Here is a 16888-nt window from a genome sequence, read left to right as displayed (position 1 = left end):
GAGGCACTTCAGAAAGAGTCAGGGAGTGTCAGGTAGTTTGAAGGTGGGTGAAACAGTGTGAGACAATGAATCTAACAAGTGAGGCAACTTTAGAGAGGGTCAGCAGCCACAGATGGTGAGAGAGAAATTGAGGCAATGTGAAGGGCGAAGAGAAGGCAAGGAAGTGTGAGAGCAGGATGAGGTATTGTAAAAAAAGAGGAGGCAGTGTGAGTGAGGCTGAGTTAGTGTACCAAGAGAAGAAATTATAGCAATGTGGAAGAGGACAAGACAATGAGGACGACAGTGGAAGAGAATGACAGGGAAGAGTCCATGAGGAAGAACTAGAGAAGACAAGGAATCACAAGCAGAGGCAAGGAAACAGCTGTGGGGGAATATAGGAATAAAGTTTATGATTTGATTAAATTAGATCTTAATACAGGTATTTCTGCTACAATGCATGTTTCGTTAACACAAATTGGCTATAATACAATTGATGAATAGTGGACATTGTTTGGATAACACAAACTTTTTACTGTACCGTATAGCGATTTCCCTATAACGTGACTTTCTACGGCACGAGGTCGCACAAAGGCACAACTATCGTGTTATAGAAGAGCTACCTGTACATTTAATAACTAGTATAATGGCTCAATGCCACATAGTTGCTAATTGGTCTTGCCAGGAAATCACAACCCTTTGTTACTTTATTGCTTTTGTGCACAGCTATTTACCCACAGAATGATACATCAATTTATTCACTGGCAATACACAATAGATTAGGTCCTTAAAATAATTAGGAAAGGCTGGAGTGAAAGTGTGTGATACAGTCATGTATGACATTAGTATCTGAAAGAGTTCAATTTACTAATTCCTGCTCAAAACAAATCAACCTCAATGAAAAGGGTCATCTTTCATCAGTGCTCCATGACGGGACAACTCTGCCAAAGTCAAAATATACCAAATGGTCAGAAAGCCAAATATGGTCCATACTCAGGTAATACCTCTTGAAGAGAGGCCAATCACAGGCACAGCTGCAAAACAGTACAGCTAATACCAATAATGAATGGAGAAAAGAAACAGCTGAGTGTCTGGAGGGCAAAGGCAGTGTGAAAGTGGCACTCCAAGATAGTCAGCAATTCAATGTTGCCAACTGCACAAACTGCTCCATGGGACATGGACTATCTCGAAAACATAAAAAGAAAATAATTACATTTATAAAGTACCTTTTGTGACTTCAGGATGTCCCAAAAAGCTTTACAGCCAATCGAGCCCTTCTGAAATTAGTCATTGACAACAGCCAATGTACCAACAGCAAGATTCCACAAACAGTACTGAGATTGCTAATCTGTTTTTGATGATGATTAGGTGATAAAATGCTGGCCAGTGCACCAGGGAGATCTCCCTGTTATTTTTTAAAATTGTGCTGTGAGAACTTTTACATCTCATTGTTAAACAAGAGAGGGGAGCTGTTGGGGCCTCAGATTAAAGTCCTCCACAGTATTGCAATGAATTTTAAGTGTAGATCATGTGCTCCTCCAGGAGTTGAACTTGGAGACAACAGTTACCCGAAACCTGACCTGACACTTCACATTATCACTAACAGCACCATAAAAAGTAAATTTTGGCACAGAATCTCATTGCTCTTACCTTTCCCTTCAAACATGCCAATTAGCTGGCATCCCAGTGCCATGCCAACATTTGAGATCAAGCATGATGCCACTTTCTGGGGGTGTGTCATTGTATGGTAACGAGGTGCGATGAAGAAGTAGGGGATATATGAAAAGAAGTACAGGAATCCACTAACTGCAGCAGCTACATTAGCTGTAAACAGAGAAGAAGCCACATAAAATGCAGATACATACCTCATTCTGCAATAGATAGATACATTTTTTGGAAGTAGTATCTAAACTGATTCTAGTGAAGTACCTGCAGGGATGGCTGGTACAGTATACATATGTAACTGTACTACAAATCACCTAATTCAGCATATATCCCTAGGTCCTTTGTTTCCAGTTTCTCCTCTCGAAAGTAATAACTTGATATATGCCAATCCTATTCAGGAACACTTCACCCACGTAGCTGAAAATACATTTGTCCAGCCCACACCAGGATACGGCAAAGCACCAGGAAGCTCTGGTTACTAACCTTACCACAAAGGATTGCTCACAGTAGCCCAGGTGCCCAATCTAAATGTTCTGTTGAGCTGTAACTAATATAGAATCATGGAGTAGTTATATCACCAAAGGAGGTCATTCAAACTCTTGCATTTGTGTCAACTTTCTGTCAAAGCTACTCACCTTATCCCATTCCATTCAAATCTTTTAATTTCAGGTGCCTATCCAATTCCCCTTTGAAAGCTACAACTAAACTACACTTTCAAGCAATGTATTCCAGATCCTAACCGTCTGGTACGTAATTTCACTATTGGTTCTTCGCTGATCACCTAAAATTAGTGCTCTCTAGTTCACATAAAATTATTTAATTTAAACAGCACAAAAACAGGTTTTGGGGGGGGTCAGTCCATGCTTCATTTGAACCTCCTCATACCGTTCTCATCTAAATTCATCAACGCAACCCTCTATGCCCCCTTCCCGCATAGGATTGTCTTGCTTCACTTAAAAGTCGGTACTTTTCAATTCAATCATCCCTGTCATACAGAGTTCCACATTTATGACCCTTTATCACAGAACAGTCTCTCCTGATCTACTCTATTTCAAGTGAGTTTGAACAGCTCTATCAAATCTCCTCTCCCTCTTTCCTTGAGAAAATAACTCCAACTTCTCTAATCTATCCATATAGCTGAAGTCCTTAATCCTTGGAATTACTTTTTGCTTAATTCTTCTATAATGCATGTTTCATAAACACAAATTGGCTATAATGCGTTTGATGAATAGTGGACATTGTTTGGATAACACAAATTTTTTATTGTACAGTATAGCAATTTCCCTATAATGTGATTTTCGATAGCATGAGGTTGCTCAAGAGCACAACTATCAAGTTACAGGAGAACTACCTGTCCATTTAACAACCTAGGAGTGGATAAAGCACACTTTTCCTCTGCTCCTTACTGCCATACTCAAGAATTTAAGCTCTAAAAGATCCAAACTGATATTCAGTGCAAATGATAGCTTTAATGGCCACTTCTGCATGGTACCATTCCATTTATTCTGTTAAATAAATCACTACAATGTTTCTGGCTCTGTGCAGTAAATTTTATTTTGTAACACTAAACAAAATTAAATACAATCCAATGAATATAGCTGTCATTGTCTCTGGAACAGATCCAGGGCACATACCTCGGGAGAAGAAGACGCTGATCATGAAGCTGAATGAAATCGTGGAAATTGAAAACAGCAGGAGAAACACAAATATTAGGGTGGGATCACTGTTGCTCAGCACAGCTCCCTGTTTGGACATCTGCTGAGCAAAACAAATAGTAAGAACAAGCAATTATGATGCATCAGTCACTGGAAAACTAGTAAACTCATCAAACAGATATCCCCATCAATCCAACCTCATGGACTAAAAGATATTTTTTAATCAACCAATTTAGCGATATTATTAACATTCTTCTGGTGCAGATGGGGCTTGAATCTGAGCCTCTTGGACATGACCACTGAGCCACAAAGATGCCATACCCCAATGGATTAATACTGAGAAAGCAGATGATGGGGAGAATTGATTAATTAATTGATTGGGTAGATTTTTTTTCTAATTACAGGGATGTTATAATACAGCACTGGAGCAGGTGGAACTTGGATCCAGGCCTCCTGGCTCAGAGGTAGGGACACTACTGCTATGCCTCAACAGCCTCAATTGACAGGGTATATAGAAAGAGGATCACTCTTTTGGCTGCACTTCAGCCCCACACTCCTGATTTTTGGGTGCAATGGGGTTGGCACCTGGGCCTGGCCACAGAGGCCATTAACAGGTCCAGGCAGCAGGCTGTGGAGGAGTTCATACCTCCCAACTGCCTTCCTCTTTTCTGCAGCTACATTCAAGCCTTGATGTCCTTGGAGACGGAACACAGTGTCCACTAATACTCTCAGCACTTTGAGACTGAGATGGACACTGCAGGAGGTGAATGCCTTATCTCCCTCTCCAATTATATTTTGATTCAGTCCTCTCCGTTTTCCCTCGCCTTTTCCCTCAGCTTTGGTGTTAACACATTGTCACTAATCGGCTTTGTAGGTAAACTGATCAATTGAAAACTCAGGTGATCTAATGGCAGTGGATGAAAGTGCAAAGGAACACGGATGATTTCATCATGGGGGAAAACGTTATGTTCAGTTATGTTTGAAAGCAATTCTGGATATAAACAAACAAAAAAGAGGGATCAGGTGAGACAGGTGGAGAAGAAACTGCAAAAGTTAGTATTTACTAGTACAGGCAGTGCTTGGGTTGCGAATGTATTCCATTCCGGAGTCTGTTTACAAGTCAATTTGTAAATAAGTCAGAACACAATGCAGGACAATATAAAGCAACTGTTTGCAAATACAGGAAATGTTTGTGCATCAGGTATTTAAAATTACATCCCCGTTTGGGACTGCATTCTTAAGTACGAGCGTTTGTAAATTGAGGACCCCCATTTCAACAAAAATACATGTCTGTTGGGAGACTGTTTGTTTCTTATGGTGTAGTGGTAGTGTGTTTAGAAAGTTCAGTCCCATCTCAGAATATGATGTTGATAAAAGCACTGCATAACATGTCCAAACAGTTGATATCAAATATGTATCTTGGTTTCTATCTCAGATTGGTTTGAATCTAAACTGACATTAGTAGCCTGAAAGTGAAGTTTGGAAACTAAGAATCCTTTTCAGTAGAAAGCAAGTGCAAAGTGCACCAAACATTGATGAAGAAAATTTAAAATAACAAAAGATGACCTGAAAATGCATATCAGGCAGGGTCAGGTTTTGATAGTCTGAAAACAGGATGAATGTTCTATAAAAGAATATATAATGGAATTTAACAGACTATATGCAAGACTGAAGATAATCTATTTGGACATTCTTAGCTTAGTTCTTAGTTTCCCTTTAAATTATGGAACTGCACCGAGGTGTTAAACATGGATAGATTCCTAGTATCATCCTGAGTTATATTTACAAAACAAAACATACTTTTGAAACAGATGTCTGAAATCCTAAAAACAATTCCGAGAAAATCATTTATTCCCAGTGGCCTTTATGACTGAAATGAAACATTCAGCAGTAACATTAATAATGGAGGATTCAATGATAGTGGTGATGCAAGATTGGCCAGTTACAAGCCAAAAATTAATCCAAAATGAGAGTAATAACTAACAGCAGTGAAGTCAGAGTTACTGCTGAGAATTTTGCAACAGCAGAGTGCAACCCAGGAATGCTTGCGGTATTGGTTAATGTGTGCTTTGGATGTAACTTGAAATATGATTATAGAATGACTATCTTAAATGAAATAACAACCTTTTCAAAATTACACATAATACTGAAGGTTTGAGATTAGAGAACTTAGTGATACTAATCGGGCAGAGGAATTATATTAGTTCCAAGAAACTAAAGCCCATTATTGTAGATTCTGGTTGCAGTTTCATTTAGTTGTATATGTTAGTCAGTGGATGCACATGCACATTGTGTGAGTGGATTGCTTAAAACGTTACCTAAATCCTTTAAATAAAATTGACTGAAAAGAGATAAAGGAATTTATGAGCTATAACTCCTTCAAGTTTGAGATGTCAAGATGCTTCCCTGTAAAACAGCTGGGGCAAACCATTTTGTCAGCACACATGTAGTGTCAAGAAAAATATCCTTAACATCAAAGAGAAAATCTTTGAAAAAGGCTCAAATATGGCAAGGCAATTGGATTTACAGTTTACAATATCTGGATGTTACTGTATTCTTTTAACAAGACCTAACATCTTTAATTAAAATAATATGCAGGTATTATTGGTGTGGGGACATAGGAAGTCAAAGAAAATAAGGCTAATTAAAACCACATTAATTTACCCATCCATCTTGTTATAGGTTAAAAATTCTACTAAAGGATGCAGGAGGAAGAGACGATGAGTACACTAAACTTACAGAGGGGATCAGCAATAAATGTCATAATATGTCACAAATATAAGAGGATACCATCACGAACCAAATTGAGTCTCCCATTAGCAAGAAACTTTAACTAAGTTACAGTGATGGACTTGCATTTATAGTGCACCTTTTGTAAATGGGGAGGTGATGGTCTGATTGTATTATCAGTTCACTGTCAATCCAGAGACACAGCTAATCGTCTGGGGACAACACAGTGTGGAGCTGGAGGAACACAGCAGGCTAGGCAGCATCAGAAGAGCAGAAACGTTGACTTTTTGGGTCAGGACCCTTCTTCAGAAATGGGGATAGGGAAGGGAGCTGGGAAATAATTAGAAAGAGGAGGGGTGGGTCTGAGGAAGGTAGGTGGGATGATGAAGGTGAGTGCAAATAGGGAGTGATGGGGATTGGTCAGTGGGATGGGTGAGGCGGATAGGTGGGACAGAAGATGGACAGATTGTGTCACGTCAAGGAGGCGGGGATAAGAGGGAGGGTTGGACATGGGATGAAGCCGGGGGTGGGGAGATTTTAAAACTGGTGAATTCCATGTTTAGGCCATCGGGCTGTAGGCTCCTGAGGTGGAATACAAAGTGTTGCTACTCCAGTTTCTGGATAGTGTCATTGTGACACTGGAGGAGGCCTAGGATGGACATGTCACCCAGGGAGTAGGAGGGCGGAGATAAAACGATTGGCAACCGGATTGTGTTGTCATTTGTCGCATACAGAGCACAGATGCTCTAGATATGGTCTTCCTGGGCCTCCTCCAGTGTCACAATGACACCGCCTGCAAACTGGAGGAGCAACACCTCTTATTCTGCCTTAGAAGCCTAAAGCCTGATGGCCTAAACATGGAATTCACCAGTTTTAAAATCTCCCCATCTCTGGCTTCATCTGATGTCCAACGCTCCCTCTTATCCCCGCCTCCTTGACTGGACACAACCTGTCCATCTTTTATCCGACCTATCCGCCCCTCCCATCCCACTGACCAATTTCCACCACTGCCTACCTGTACTCACCTATCACCATCCCACCCACCTTCCCCAGCCCCACCCTTCCTCTCTCTATTTATTTCTGAGCTCCCTTCCCTCTCCCCATTTCTGAAGAAGGGTCCCGACCCAAAATGACACCTTCCTGCTTCTCTGATACTGCCTGGTCTGCTGTGTTCCTCCAGCTCCACACTGTGTCATCTCTGACTCCAGCATCTGCAGTTCTTGCTAGCTCTAATGGTCTGGGGACCCAGTTTTGAATCTTGCCATAGCTCAGAATTGAATCTGAGTGCAATAAGATACTTGAATTAAGATTCTAGCGATGATTGAGAAACCAATGTCAACTGTTGGGAAAAACTCATCTGGTTCATTAACATAGACAATAAAATGTGAGGCTGGATGAACACAGCAGGCCAAGCAGCATCCCAGGAGCACAAAAGCTGACGTTTCGGGCCTAGACCCTTCATCAGAGAGGGGGATGGGGAGAGGGAACTGGAATAAATAGGGAGAGAGGGGGAGGCGGACCGAAGATGGAGAGTAAAGAAGATAGGTGGAGAGAGTGTAGGTGGGGAGGTGGGGAGGGAATAGGTCAGTCCAGGGAAGACGGACAGGTCAAGGAGGTGGGATGAGGTTAGTAGGTAGCTGGGGGTGCGGCTTGGGGTGGGAGGAAGGGATGGGTGAGAGGAAGAACAGGTTAGGGAGGCAGACACAGGTGGACTGGTTTTGGGATGCAGTGGGTGGGGGGGGGGAAGAGCTGGGCTGGTTGTGTGGTGCAGTGGGGGGAGGGGACGAACTGGGCTGGTTTAGGGATGCAGTAGGGGAAGGGGAGATTTTGAAACTGGTGAAGTCCACATTGATACCATATGGCTGCAGCGTTCCCAGGCGGAATATGAGTTGCTGTTCCTGCAACCTTCGGGTGGCATCATTGTGGCACTGCAGGAGGCCCATGATGGACATGTCATCTAGAGAATGGGAGGGGGAGTGGAAATGGTTTGCGACTGGGAGGTGCAGTTGTTTGTTGTGAACTGAGCGGAGGTGTTCTGCAAAGCGGTCCCCAAGCCTCCGCTTGGTTTCCCCAATGTAGAGGAAGCCGCACCGGGTACAGTGGATGCAGTATACCACATTGGCAGGTGTGCAGGTGAACCTCTGCTTAATGTGGAATGTCATCTTGGGGCCTGGGATGGGGGTGAGGGAGGAGGTGTGGGGAAAGGTGTAGCATTTCCTGCGGTTGCAGGGGAAGGTGCCGGGTGTGGTGGGGTTGGAGGGCAGTGTGGAGCGAACAAGGGAGTCACGGAGAGAGTGGTCTCTCCGGAAAGCTGACAGGGGAGGGGATGGAAAAATGTCTTGGGTGGTGGGGTCGGATTGTAAATGGCGGAAGTGTCGGAGGATAATGCGTTGTTTCCGGTGGTTGGTAGGGTGGTGTGTGAGAACGAGGGGGATCCTCTTGGGGCGGTTGTGGCGGGGGCGGGGTGTGAGGGATGTGTTGCGGGAAATACGGGAGACGCGGTCAAGGGCGTTCTCGATCACTGTGGGGGGAAAGTTGCGGTCCTTAAAGAACTTGGACATCTGGGATGTGCGGGAGTGGAATGTCTTATTGTGGGGGCAGATGCGGCGGAGGCGGAGGAATTGGGAATAGGGGATGGAATTTTTGCAGGAGGGTGGGTGGGAGGAGGTGTATTCTAGGTAGCTGTGGGAGTCGGTGGGCTTGAAATGGACATCAGTTACAAGCTGGTTGCCTGAGATGGAGACTGAGAGGTCCAGAAAGGTGAGGGATGTGCTGGAGATTGCCCAGGTGAACTGAAGGTTGGGGTGGAAGGTGTTGGTGAAGTGGATGAACTGTTCGAGCTCCTCTGGGGAGCAAGAGGCGGCGCCGATACAGTCATCAATGTACCGGAGGAAGAGGTGGGGTTTGGGGCCTGTGTAGGTGCGGAAGATGGACTGTTCCACGTAACCTACAAAGAGGGGAAACCAAGCGGAGGCTTGGGGACCGCTTTGCAGAACACCTCCGCTCAGTTCGCAACAAACAACTGCACCTCCCAGTCGCAAACCATTTCCACTCCCCCTCCCATTCTCTAGATGACATGTCCGTCATGGGCCTCCTGCAGTGCCACAATGATGCCACCCGAAGGTTGCAGGAACAGCAACTCATATTCCGCCTGGGAACCCTGCAGCCATATGGTATCAATGTGGACTTGACCAGTTTCAAAATCTCCCCTTCCCCTACTGCATCCCTAAACCAGCCCAGTTCGTCCCCTCCCCCCACTGCACCACACAACCAGCCCAGCTCTTCCCCCCCACCCACTGCATCCCAAAACCAGTCCAACCTGTCTCTGCCTCCCTAACCTGTTCTTCCTCTCACCCATCCCTTCCTCCCACCCCAAGCCGCACCCCCAGCTACCTACTAACTTCATCCCACCTCCTTGACCTGTCCGTCTTCCCTGGACTGACCTATCCCCTCCCCACCTCCCCACCTACACTCTCTCCACCTATCTTCTTTACTCTCCATCTTCGGTCCGCCTCCCCCTCTCTCCCTATTTATTCCAGTTCCCTCTCCCCATCCCCCTCTCTGATGAAGGGTCTAGGCCCGAAACGTCAGCTTTTGTGCTCCTGGGATGCTGCTTGGCCTGCTGTGTTCATCCAGCCTCACATTTTATTGTCTTGGAATTCTCCAGCATCTGCAGTTCCCATTATCTCTGGTTCATTAACATCCTTTACGGAAGGAAACTGCCATCTGGCCTGGTCTGGCGTAAAAGTAAATCCAGACCCACAGCATTTAGGGATGGGCAATAATGCTGTCCTTGCCAGGGAATGATTAAAAAAAATCTCGTAATGTCCTTTATGCACTTTGCAGTCAGTCAGGAACTTTTGAAATGTAGTCACAATTTACTGACGGTAAAGTGACAGCCAATTATACAAACTCCCACAAACAGAAATGTGATAGAAAAACAAACTTATAAACGGTTAAAAGATACATGTTGCCCTAGATACGGGGAAAAACTTTTCAGCTCATCACTGAACTCATAACACAGCACTTTTTACTTACACCTGAAGCAAAATGAAAGCACCTCTAAACAGTACTTCTTCAGCACCACAGCAGAGCATCAGCCCATAATTTGTACCTGAGACTCCGCATTGGGATTTGAACCCATTTCTTTCTGACTCAAAAGGCAAGAGTGCAGCTTATTGAGCCACGACTGGAAGCTGCAATGTCAACTGGAGCGCGAAGGAAATGGTAAAACTCTGAACAAAATACTTGAAACAAAAACATACCTTTGCACAAAACAGCACAGACATGAGAAATACTGAAATTATGAGAAAGAGGAGGAATTTGAAGAACCAGGCCAACCAGTGCAGCCAGTTGTTAAGTCCCATCATCTTCATGTACTCCTGGAAAAACAGTGGCAAATTTGACATGAGAAACCACCAGCCGTCACATCACATCAACAATCACTTGGAAAGAAAACAATGAACTACCACAGAACAAAACATCGCAAAATATTAAGTAGCGTGCAGTTAATAACCACATCAAGGTTCAACAAAAGAAGAAAGAATAAAATGTTCTGACCAATCCAAACACACACATGAACACATACACACAGATAAATGCGTGTAGGCTTGGATGCACATATACACCCACACAGGCAAATTCAGATGTGCATACAAGTTTGCATACACATGCATGCATGCCACACACACACGCGCACACACACGAGCACGACATTTACCTTTTGCTTGGTTTCCTTTTCCAGTACAATTGCTTTGGTAACATTAAGGGCCATGTAGGTGAAACTCAGCATGACCAGTAGTGAAAGCTGTGTTTGGATTGCCAAAATGAAGAGGTCATCAGTATAGGGGGGGAAAGGGAATCGCAGCATTTCTACTGGAAATGATGTAAGCCATTTGGCTGCTTCTTGGTTGGCATGATACTTGATAATGGCTCTGTCTGTTGCGAACTGTGTTGCCAGGAAGCCCTCGCGGTAATAACCTTAGAAAACCCAAAGAACAAAAGAAGTGTGTAAACTGCATTATGAAATTAAGTAATAATCTTGAACAATGTGTCTTTCTGAAAACATTACAAGTTTATCAGAATACGGGAATAATTCATTACTTTCATACTATGGTAACAACAATCATAGATGACTCGTTACTTAAACACAATGTTCCAGTTAAAAGATAACACAGCAAATTAGGAATTCAGAAATACATTTACCCTCATCTGAATACAAAAATAAATATTGAGTTATGTGATCTCTGTATTCATATTCTCACAGTGCAAGCCTGTGAACTTTAGCCTTTCTATGTGCTTGTTGATAAAATGGTAAGATAAAAGCAGATTCTCAGTGCTTTCGATCAGTGACTTTTCTAATCGGTAAAGAGTCAATGATCTTCTGTGATATTTACTTTCCTGGCGATAAATGTTAAGTGCATAACAACATATGAAATATATTTATATGTATTGTGCAGTGCGTGCATGGTGTTTTGAAATATCACACACAGTGGGTTACACTTTTATATCCAGGAAGGTTGCGAATTCAAGTCCAACTTGAACTTGTAATCCAGGGCGACACTCTGGCACAATACTGGCAATGCAGTATTGTTAGTGATTCCAACCCTTAGGTGAGATGGTAAGCCAAGTCTGCCATGTCAGCAAGCATAAAAAACTTTTAAAAATAGTCAAAGAATAGCAGGTTATATTCAGGTGTCCTCAATAAAACAAACTATATGGCAATTGCCTCATTGCTATTTTCTTCCACATTACAACATTGATTGAGACTTCACTGGCAGTAAAGCAGTCTATAACAACCTGAGTTTGTGAGAAGCACTTAGAAATACAAGTTATTTTACATGGCTAAAATTGAAGTGGAAGAACATTGCAGGACAGAGATTTCAAAAACTGAAATAAAAACAAAGAAGTGTGAATGGAGATCAGAAGCAAAAGCAGAAATTGCTGGTGAAAGTTTGAGTCCAGTGACTGTTTGTCAGAACCGTTAGCAGCTAGGAAAGAGTGGCATTTATGCTGAAGATGAAGTTTGATGGGGAGGGATGGTAGGAGAAGAGTGCTGGTGGGAGCTGTGGGGAAGTGAACCGATAGTTGAAGATGGAGCCCAGAGAGGGAGGGATATGAAAGGGATCGGTGAAGAAAGAGATGGTGCATAATAGGCTGGGACATAAAAGCTGAATATGAGACAATAAGAGCTAAGAGTGGGAGAAAATAAAAGCAATCCATATAATATGACAATAGGTCTAGAAGTAGGTGGGAATATATGACTGTGCCAGAAGTAACCCATGCCATAACAGAATTGGGTGTGGAGTGAGTGAAAAACATGGAGAACTCAGTATCTTCCCTGCTGCAGATTAAACTCTTGCCAAAGAGAATTATATATAACACAAGAAAAACAAGGGTTAGTACAAGGCAGAGCTTGCTTAATAACAGATAACCAAAGCTCCACACCCAATCTGGCTAAGGGTGCAGAATCTGAGTGGCGCATTGCTCACATCAAAGAAATTTAACTCTCACTGTGCCTTGCTCTTCGTAGAATGAAACATTTGAAACTTTTCTCTCCCATCCTGTTATTAGGACACAGGACAGGCGTGTCCAGATTTCAACTTCTCTGTCCACCTGGCCTGCTCACCTGTACGAATGAAGCTGCAGAAGGGCCAGTGCTGTTAGCTCACCTGGACTGCCTCCATCCTTGAAGTATTGCTCACGAGGCCCAGGTACCTGAAGCAGTGGGAAAAGGGACCGAGTGTGCCAGTCTTTATCTCCGTTTGGATTGAAAGAGCTTATTTCCCCAAGGGGTGCATTCAGAGGACTGTATTTAAACCTTAGGTGGTACTTTACCTAAAAAGACAAGAATCAACAATCACCAATTGCATAAGAATTCCAGTTGACCTTCCTTTCTCACCAACGTGATAAAACAGATCAACCACCATCTCTACATGCAACATTGCCATTATTTTGTATTTATCTGATGCTGTTTTAGCCAAGCAACACTCAGAATAGGTCACTGCAAATCTCCTGTCCCAGAACAAACCAGCAAGTCAGAAAGATGAGTACAAGGAAATCCTGCAGGCTGTACTGCACAGCTCAAACATTCTGACTTAAAGCAGCACACATTATGGTAGAGAAACAATTCGAGTTGTTTTTTAATTCATTCATGGGATGTGGGTGTCACTTGCTAGGCCAACATTTATTGTCCATCTTTAATTGCCCAGAGAGCAGTTAAGAGTCAATCACATTACTATGGGTCTGGAGTCACATGTAAGCCAGACAAGGTAAGAATGGCTCAGAGATAATGGGAACTGCAGACGCTGGAGAAGCCAAGATAACAAAGTGTGAAGCTGGATGAACACAGCAGGCCTAGACCTTTCATCAGAGTGGGGTATGGGGAGAGGGTTCTGAAATAAATAGGGAGAGAGGGGGAGGCGGACTGAAGATGAATAGAGGAGAAGACAAGAGAGTTGCAGTGGGAGAGAGATTCCCCGAGGTTGGTCCGGAGGGAGGAGGGTAACCTCTTCAGGTTAGGCATCCCTGGAAGAGGCTTCGCAGTGGGGTTAAAATTGCGATCAGAGATAATGGGAACTGCAGATGCTGGAGAATGCAAGATAACAAAGTGTGAAGCTGGATGAATACAAGCAGGCCAAGCAGCATCTCAAGATGTGAGTTTGCTCGCTGAGCTGAAAGGTTCATTTTCAGACGTTTCGTCACTTTTTTTTATTTGAAAAAATATACTTTATTCATAAGATGTACAAAAAAAAACATTTACACACCGACCCAGTCATGCAGACCACTCTGGGTTACCCAGGGGGTACATACACCAACTAAAGGAAAAAAACAAACAAAGAAGAAAAAAAAACAAAGCAAAGAAAATACCCCGGCAGTCGTCACCCCGCACAGTCCCAGTTGGCCCCCTGACCAGTTGGGGAAGGCGCCAGCTGGGCCCAGTTACCAGATAGGGCCCTTTTTACCATTCTGGACGAGGGGTTTCATACCGTGGTCTTTCCCCACCGCGCCTTGGCGGCGGCTGCCCCAAGCTTTAGCGCGTCCCTCAGCACGTAGTCCTGGACCTTGGAGTGCGCCAGTCTGCAACATCGGTCAGGGTCAGTTCTTTCAGCTGGCAGACCAGCAAGTTGCGGGCAGGCCAAAGAGCGTCTTTCACTGCATTGATGGTCCTCCAGGCGCAGTTGATGTTGGTCTCAGTGTGCGTCCCGGGAAACAGCCCATAGAGCACGGAGTCCCGTGTCACGGAGCTGCTCGGGACGAACCTCGACAAATACCACTGCATCCCCCTCCAGACCTCCTGCACATAGGCACATTCCAGAAGGAGGTGATCGACAGTCTCGTCCACCCTGTAGCCACCTCGAGGGCAGCGTGCGGTGGCGCAGAGTTTCCGGGCATGCATAAAGGATCTCACTGGCAGAGCCCCTCTCACCGCCAGCCAAGCAATGTCCTTGTGCTTGTTTGAAAGTTCTGGCGATGAGGCATTCTGCCAAACGACTTTGGCAGTCTGCGTGGGGAACCACACGACGGGATCCACCCTCTCCTTTTCCCGAAGGGTCCTGAGGATACTACGTGCTGACCACTGCCTGACAGCCTTGTGGTCAAAGGTGTTTCCTTTCAAAAATTTCTCCACGAAGGACAGGTGGTACGGAACGGTCCAACTACTCTGAGCATTCCGCTGCAACGAGGCCAGGCCCATCCTTCGCAACACCGGGGACAGGTAGAACCTCAGTAAGTAGTGACACTTGGTGTTTGCGTACTGAGGATCTACGCACAGCTTGATGCAGCCGCACACAAAGGTAGCTGTCAGGGCAAGGGTGGCGTTCGATACGCCCTTTCCCCCATTTTCCAGGTCTTTGTACATGGTGTCCCTGCGGACCCGGTCCATCCTCGACCCCCAAATGAAGTGGGAGATGGCCCGGGTGACCGCAGCGGAGCAGGTCCAGGGAATAGGCCAGGCCTGCGCCACATACAACAGTACCGAAAGCCCCTCGCACCTGACAACCAGGTTGTTACCCGCGATGGAGGGGGACCGGAGCGTCCACCTGCCCAGCTTCTGCTTCAATTTGGTGATACGCTCCTCCCAAGTCTTAGTGCACGCCCCAGCTCCACCAAACCAAACACCCAGCACCTTCAGGTAGTCTGTCCTGACGGTGAAGGGGATGAAGGAGCGGTCGTCCCAGTTCCCGAAGAACATGACCTTGCTCTTACCCCTATTGACTTTGGCACCCGACGCCAGTTCAAACTGGCCGCAGATGTCCAATAGTCTATTCACCGATCGACGATCGGTGCAGAAGACGGCAACGTTGTCCATGTACAGGGAGGTCTTGACCTGAAGGCCTCCGCTGCCTGGGATAGTCACCCGCTTCAGGCTCACGTCCTTCCTGATGGATGCGGCGAAGGGCTCCACACAGCACACGAACAAGGCAGGAGAGAGCGGGCAGCCCTGCCTGACTCCAGATCTGACAGGAAAACTGTCCGATTCCCACCCGTTGATCGAGACTGCACTAACGATGTTGGTGTAGAGCAGCCGGATCCATTTGCGGATGCCCTCCCCGAACCCCAATTTGGATAGGACGTCCCTCATGTAAGCATGAGAGACCCTGTCGAAGGCCTTCTCCTGGTCCAGGCTGACGAGGCAGATGTCCACCGCCTGTCCTGTACGTAGGCGATCGTATCCCTGATGAGCGCGAGGCTCTCAGTGATCTTCCTGCCCGGCACAGCACAGGTTTGGTCAGGGTGAATCACCGACTCCAGGACAGACCTGACCCGGTTGGCTATGACCTTGGCCAGGATTTTGTAGTCCACGTTCAATAGTGAAATGGGACGCTAATTCTTAATTTCTTCCCTCTCCCCCTTCCTCTTGTAAATGAGGGTGATGATGCCCTTCCTCATGGACTTGCACATTTCCCCCGCCCGAAGCGCACTATCGTACACCTCCAGCAGATCCTGGCCGACAAGGTCCCACAGAGCAGAATACAGCTCGACCGGTAAGCCGTCGCTCCTGGGAATCTTATTCCTCTCCAAGGACTTGAGGGCTCTGGTCAGCTCGTCCAGGGATATCGGCCGGTCCAGCCACTCCCTCGTGCCGTCGTCTAAGACCTCCGTGACAGACGACAGGAACGACTCGGAGGCCGTGCTGTCCGTGGGCTTCGTGTCATACAGTCCGGCATAGAAGGATCTGCTGATCCTCAAAATGTCGGGCCGAGACGACGTCACCGAGCCGTCATCCTCCTTCAGCCGGCTAAGCACAGAGCTCTCTTTGTGCACCTTCTGAAAGAACAAACACGAGCACGTCTCGTCCTGCTCCACGGAGCGGATCCTGGACCGGAAGATTATCCTGGAGGCCTCCGCGGCGAAGAGCGAGGCTTGCTGGCCCCTCACCTCGCGGAGGTCCTCCGTGTCATCGACCCCCATCAGCTGCAGAAGGAGCAGGTTCTGCACCCTTTTCTGGAGTCGCGACAGCTTTCCCCGCCTCTCTCTCACCTTCCGAACACCCTTGAGGACAAAGAACCTCTTGATGTTCTCCTTCACCGTCTCCCACCAGTCGCCCGGAGACTCAAAGAGGGGTTTCACAGTTCTCCAACCGGCATACTCCCTCTTAAGCTCCTCAACGTTCTCTGGGGTCAACAGAGTCATGTTGAGCTTCCAAGTCCCCTTGCCAGCCGGCTGGTCGTCCTGTAAGTGACAGTCGGCCAGCAGGAGGCAGTGGTCAGAGAAGAACACCGGCTCGACACCGGTGGACCTGACCGAGAACGCCCGTGACACAAACAGAAGTCTACCCTTGAGCGAATAGACCCGTCTGGCCGCGACCAGGTGTACCTCCGCTGCGCTCCGTCTGCAGGGGTGCTGAAGACGTCGAGCAG

General features: G+C 45.9%; 1 protein-coding gene across 4 annotated transcripts in view; it reads right to left on the bottom strand.

Annotated features, from left to right (window-relative positions):
- The window catches only part of abca3b (ATP-binding cassette, sub-family A (ABC1), member 3b), a 98831-nt gene that overhangs the window by 70242 nt on the left and 11701 nt on the right, over positions 1–16888 (bottom strand). For 2 of the 4 annotated variants that reach the window (XM_048552533.2, XM_048552535.2), the window contains exons 5-9: positions 12698–12863; positions 10747–11006; positions 10292–10408; positions 3276–3399; positions 1627–1800 (exon numbers count right to left, since the gene is read on the bottom strand). In XM_048552533.2, coding sequence (XP_048408490.1) covers positions 1627–1800; positions 3276–3399; positions 10292–10408; positions 10747–11006; positions 12698–12863 — 841 coding nt within the window. The remainder of the gene's footprint in view (positions 1–1626; positions 1801–3275; positions 3400–10291; positions 10409–10746; positions 11007–12697; positions 12864–16888) is intronic. The other 2 variants (XM_048552534.2, XM_048552536.2) reach the window with 1 other exon arrangement.

This window comes from Stegostoma tigrinum, chromosome 23, assembly GCF_030684315.1.
Source record: "Stegostoma tigrinum isolate sSteTig4 chromosome 23, sSteTig4.hap1, whole genome shotgun sequence".
Classification (NCBI taxonomy): domain Eukaryota; kingdom Metazoa; phylum Chordata; class Chondrichthyes; order Orectolobiformes; family Stegostomatidae; genus Stegostoma; species Stegostoma tigrinum.
Note: the sequence above shows the minus strand (reverse complement) of the source record. Positions and strands in the feature narration are given on the sequence as shown.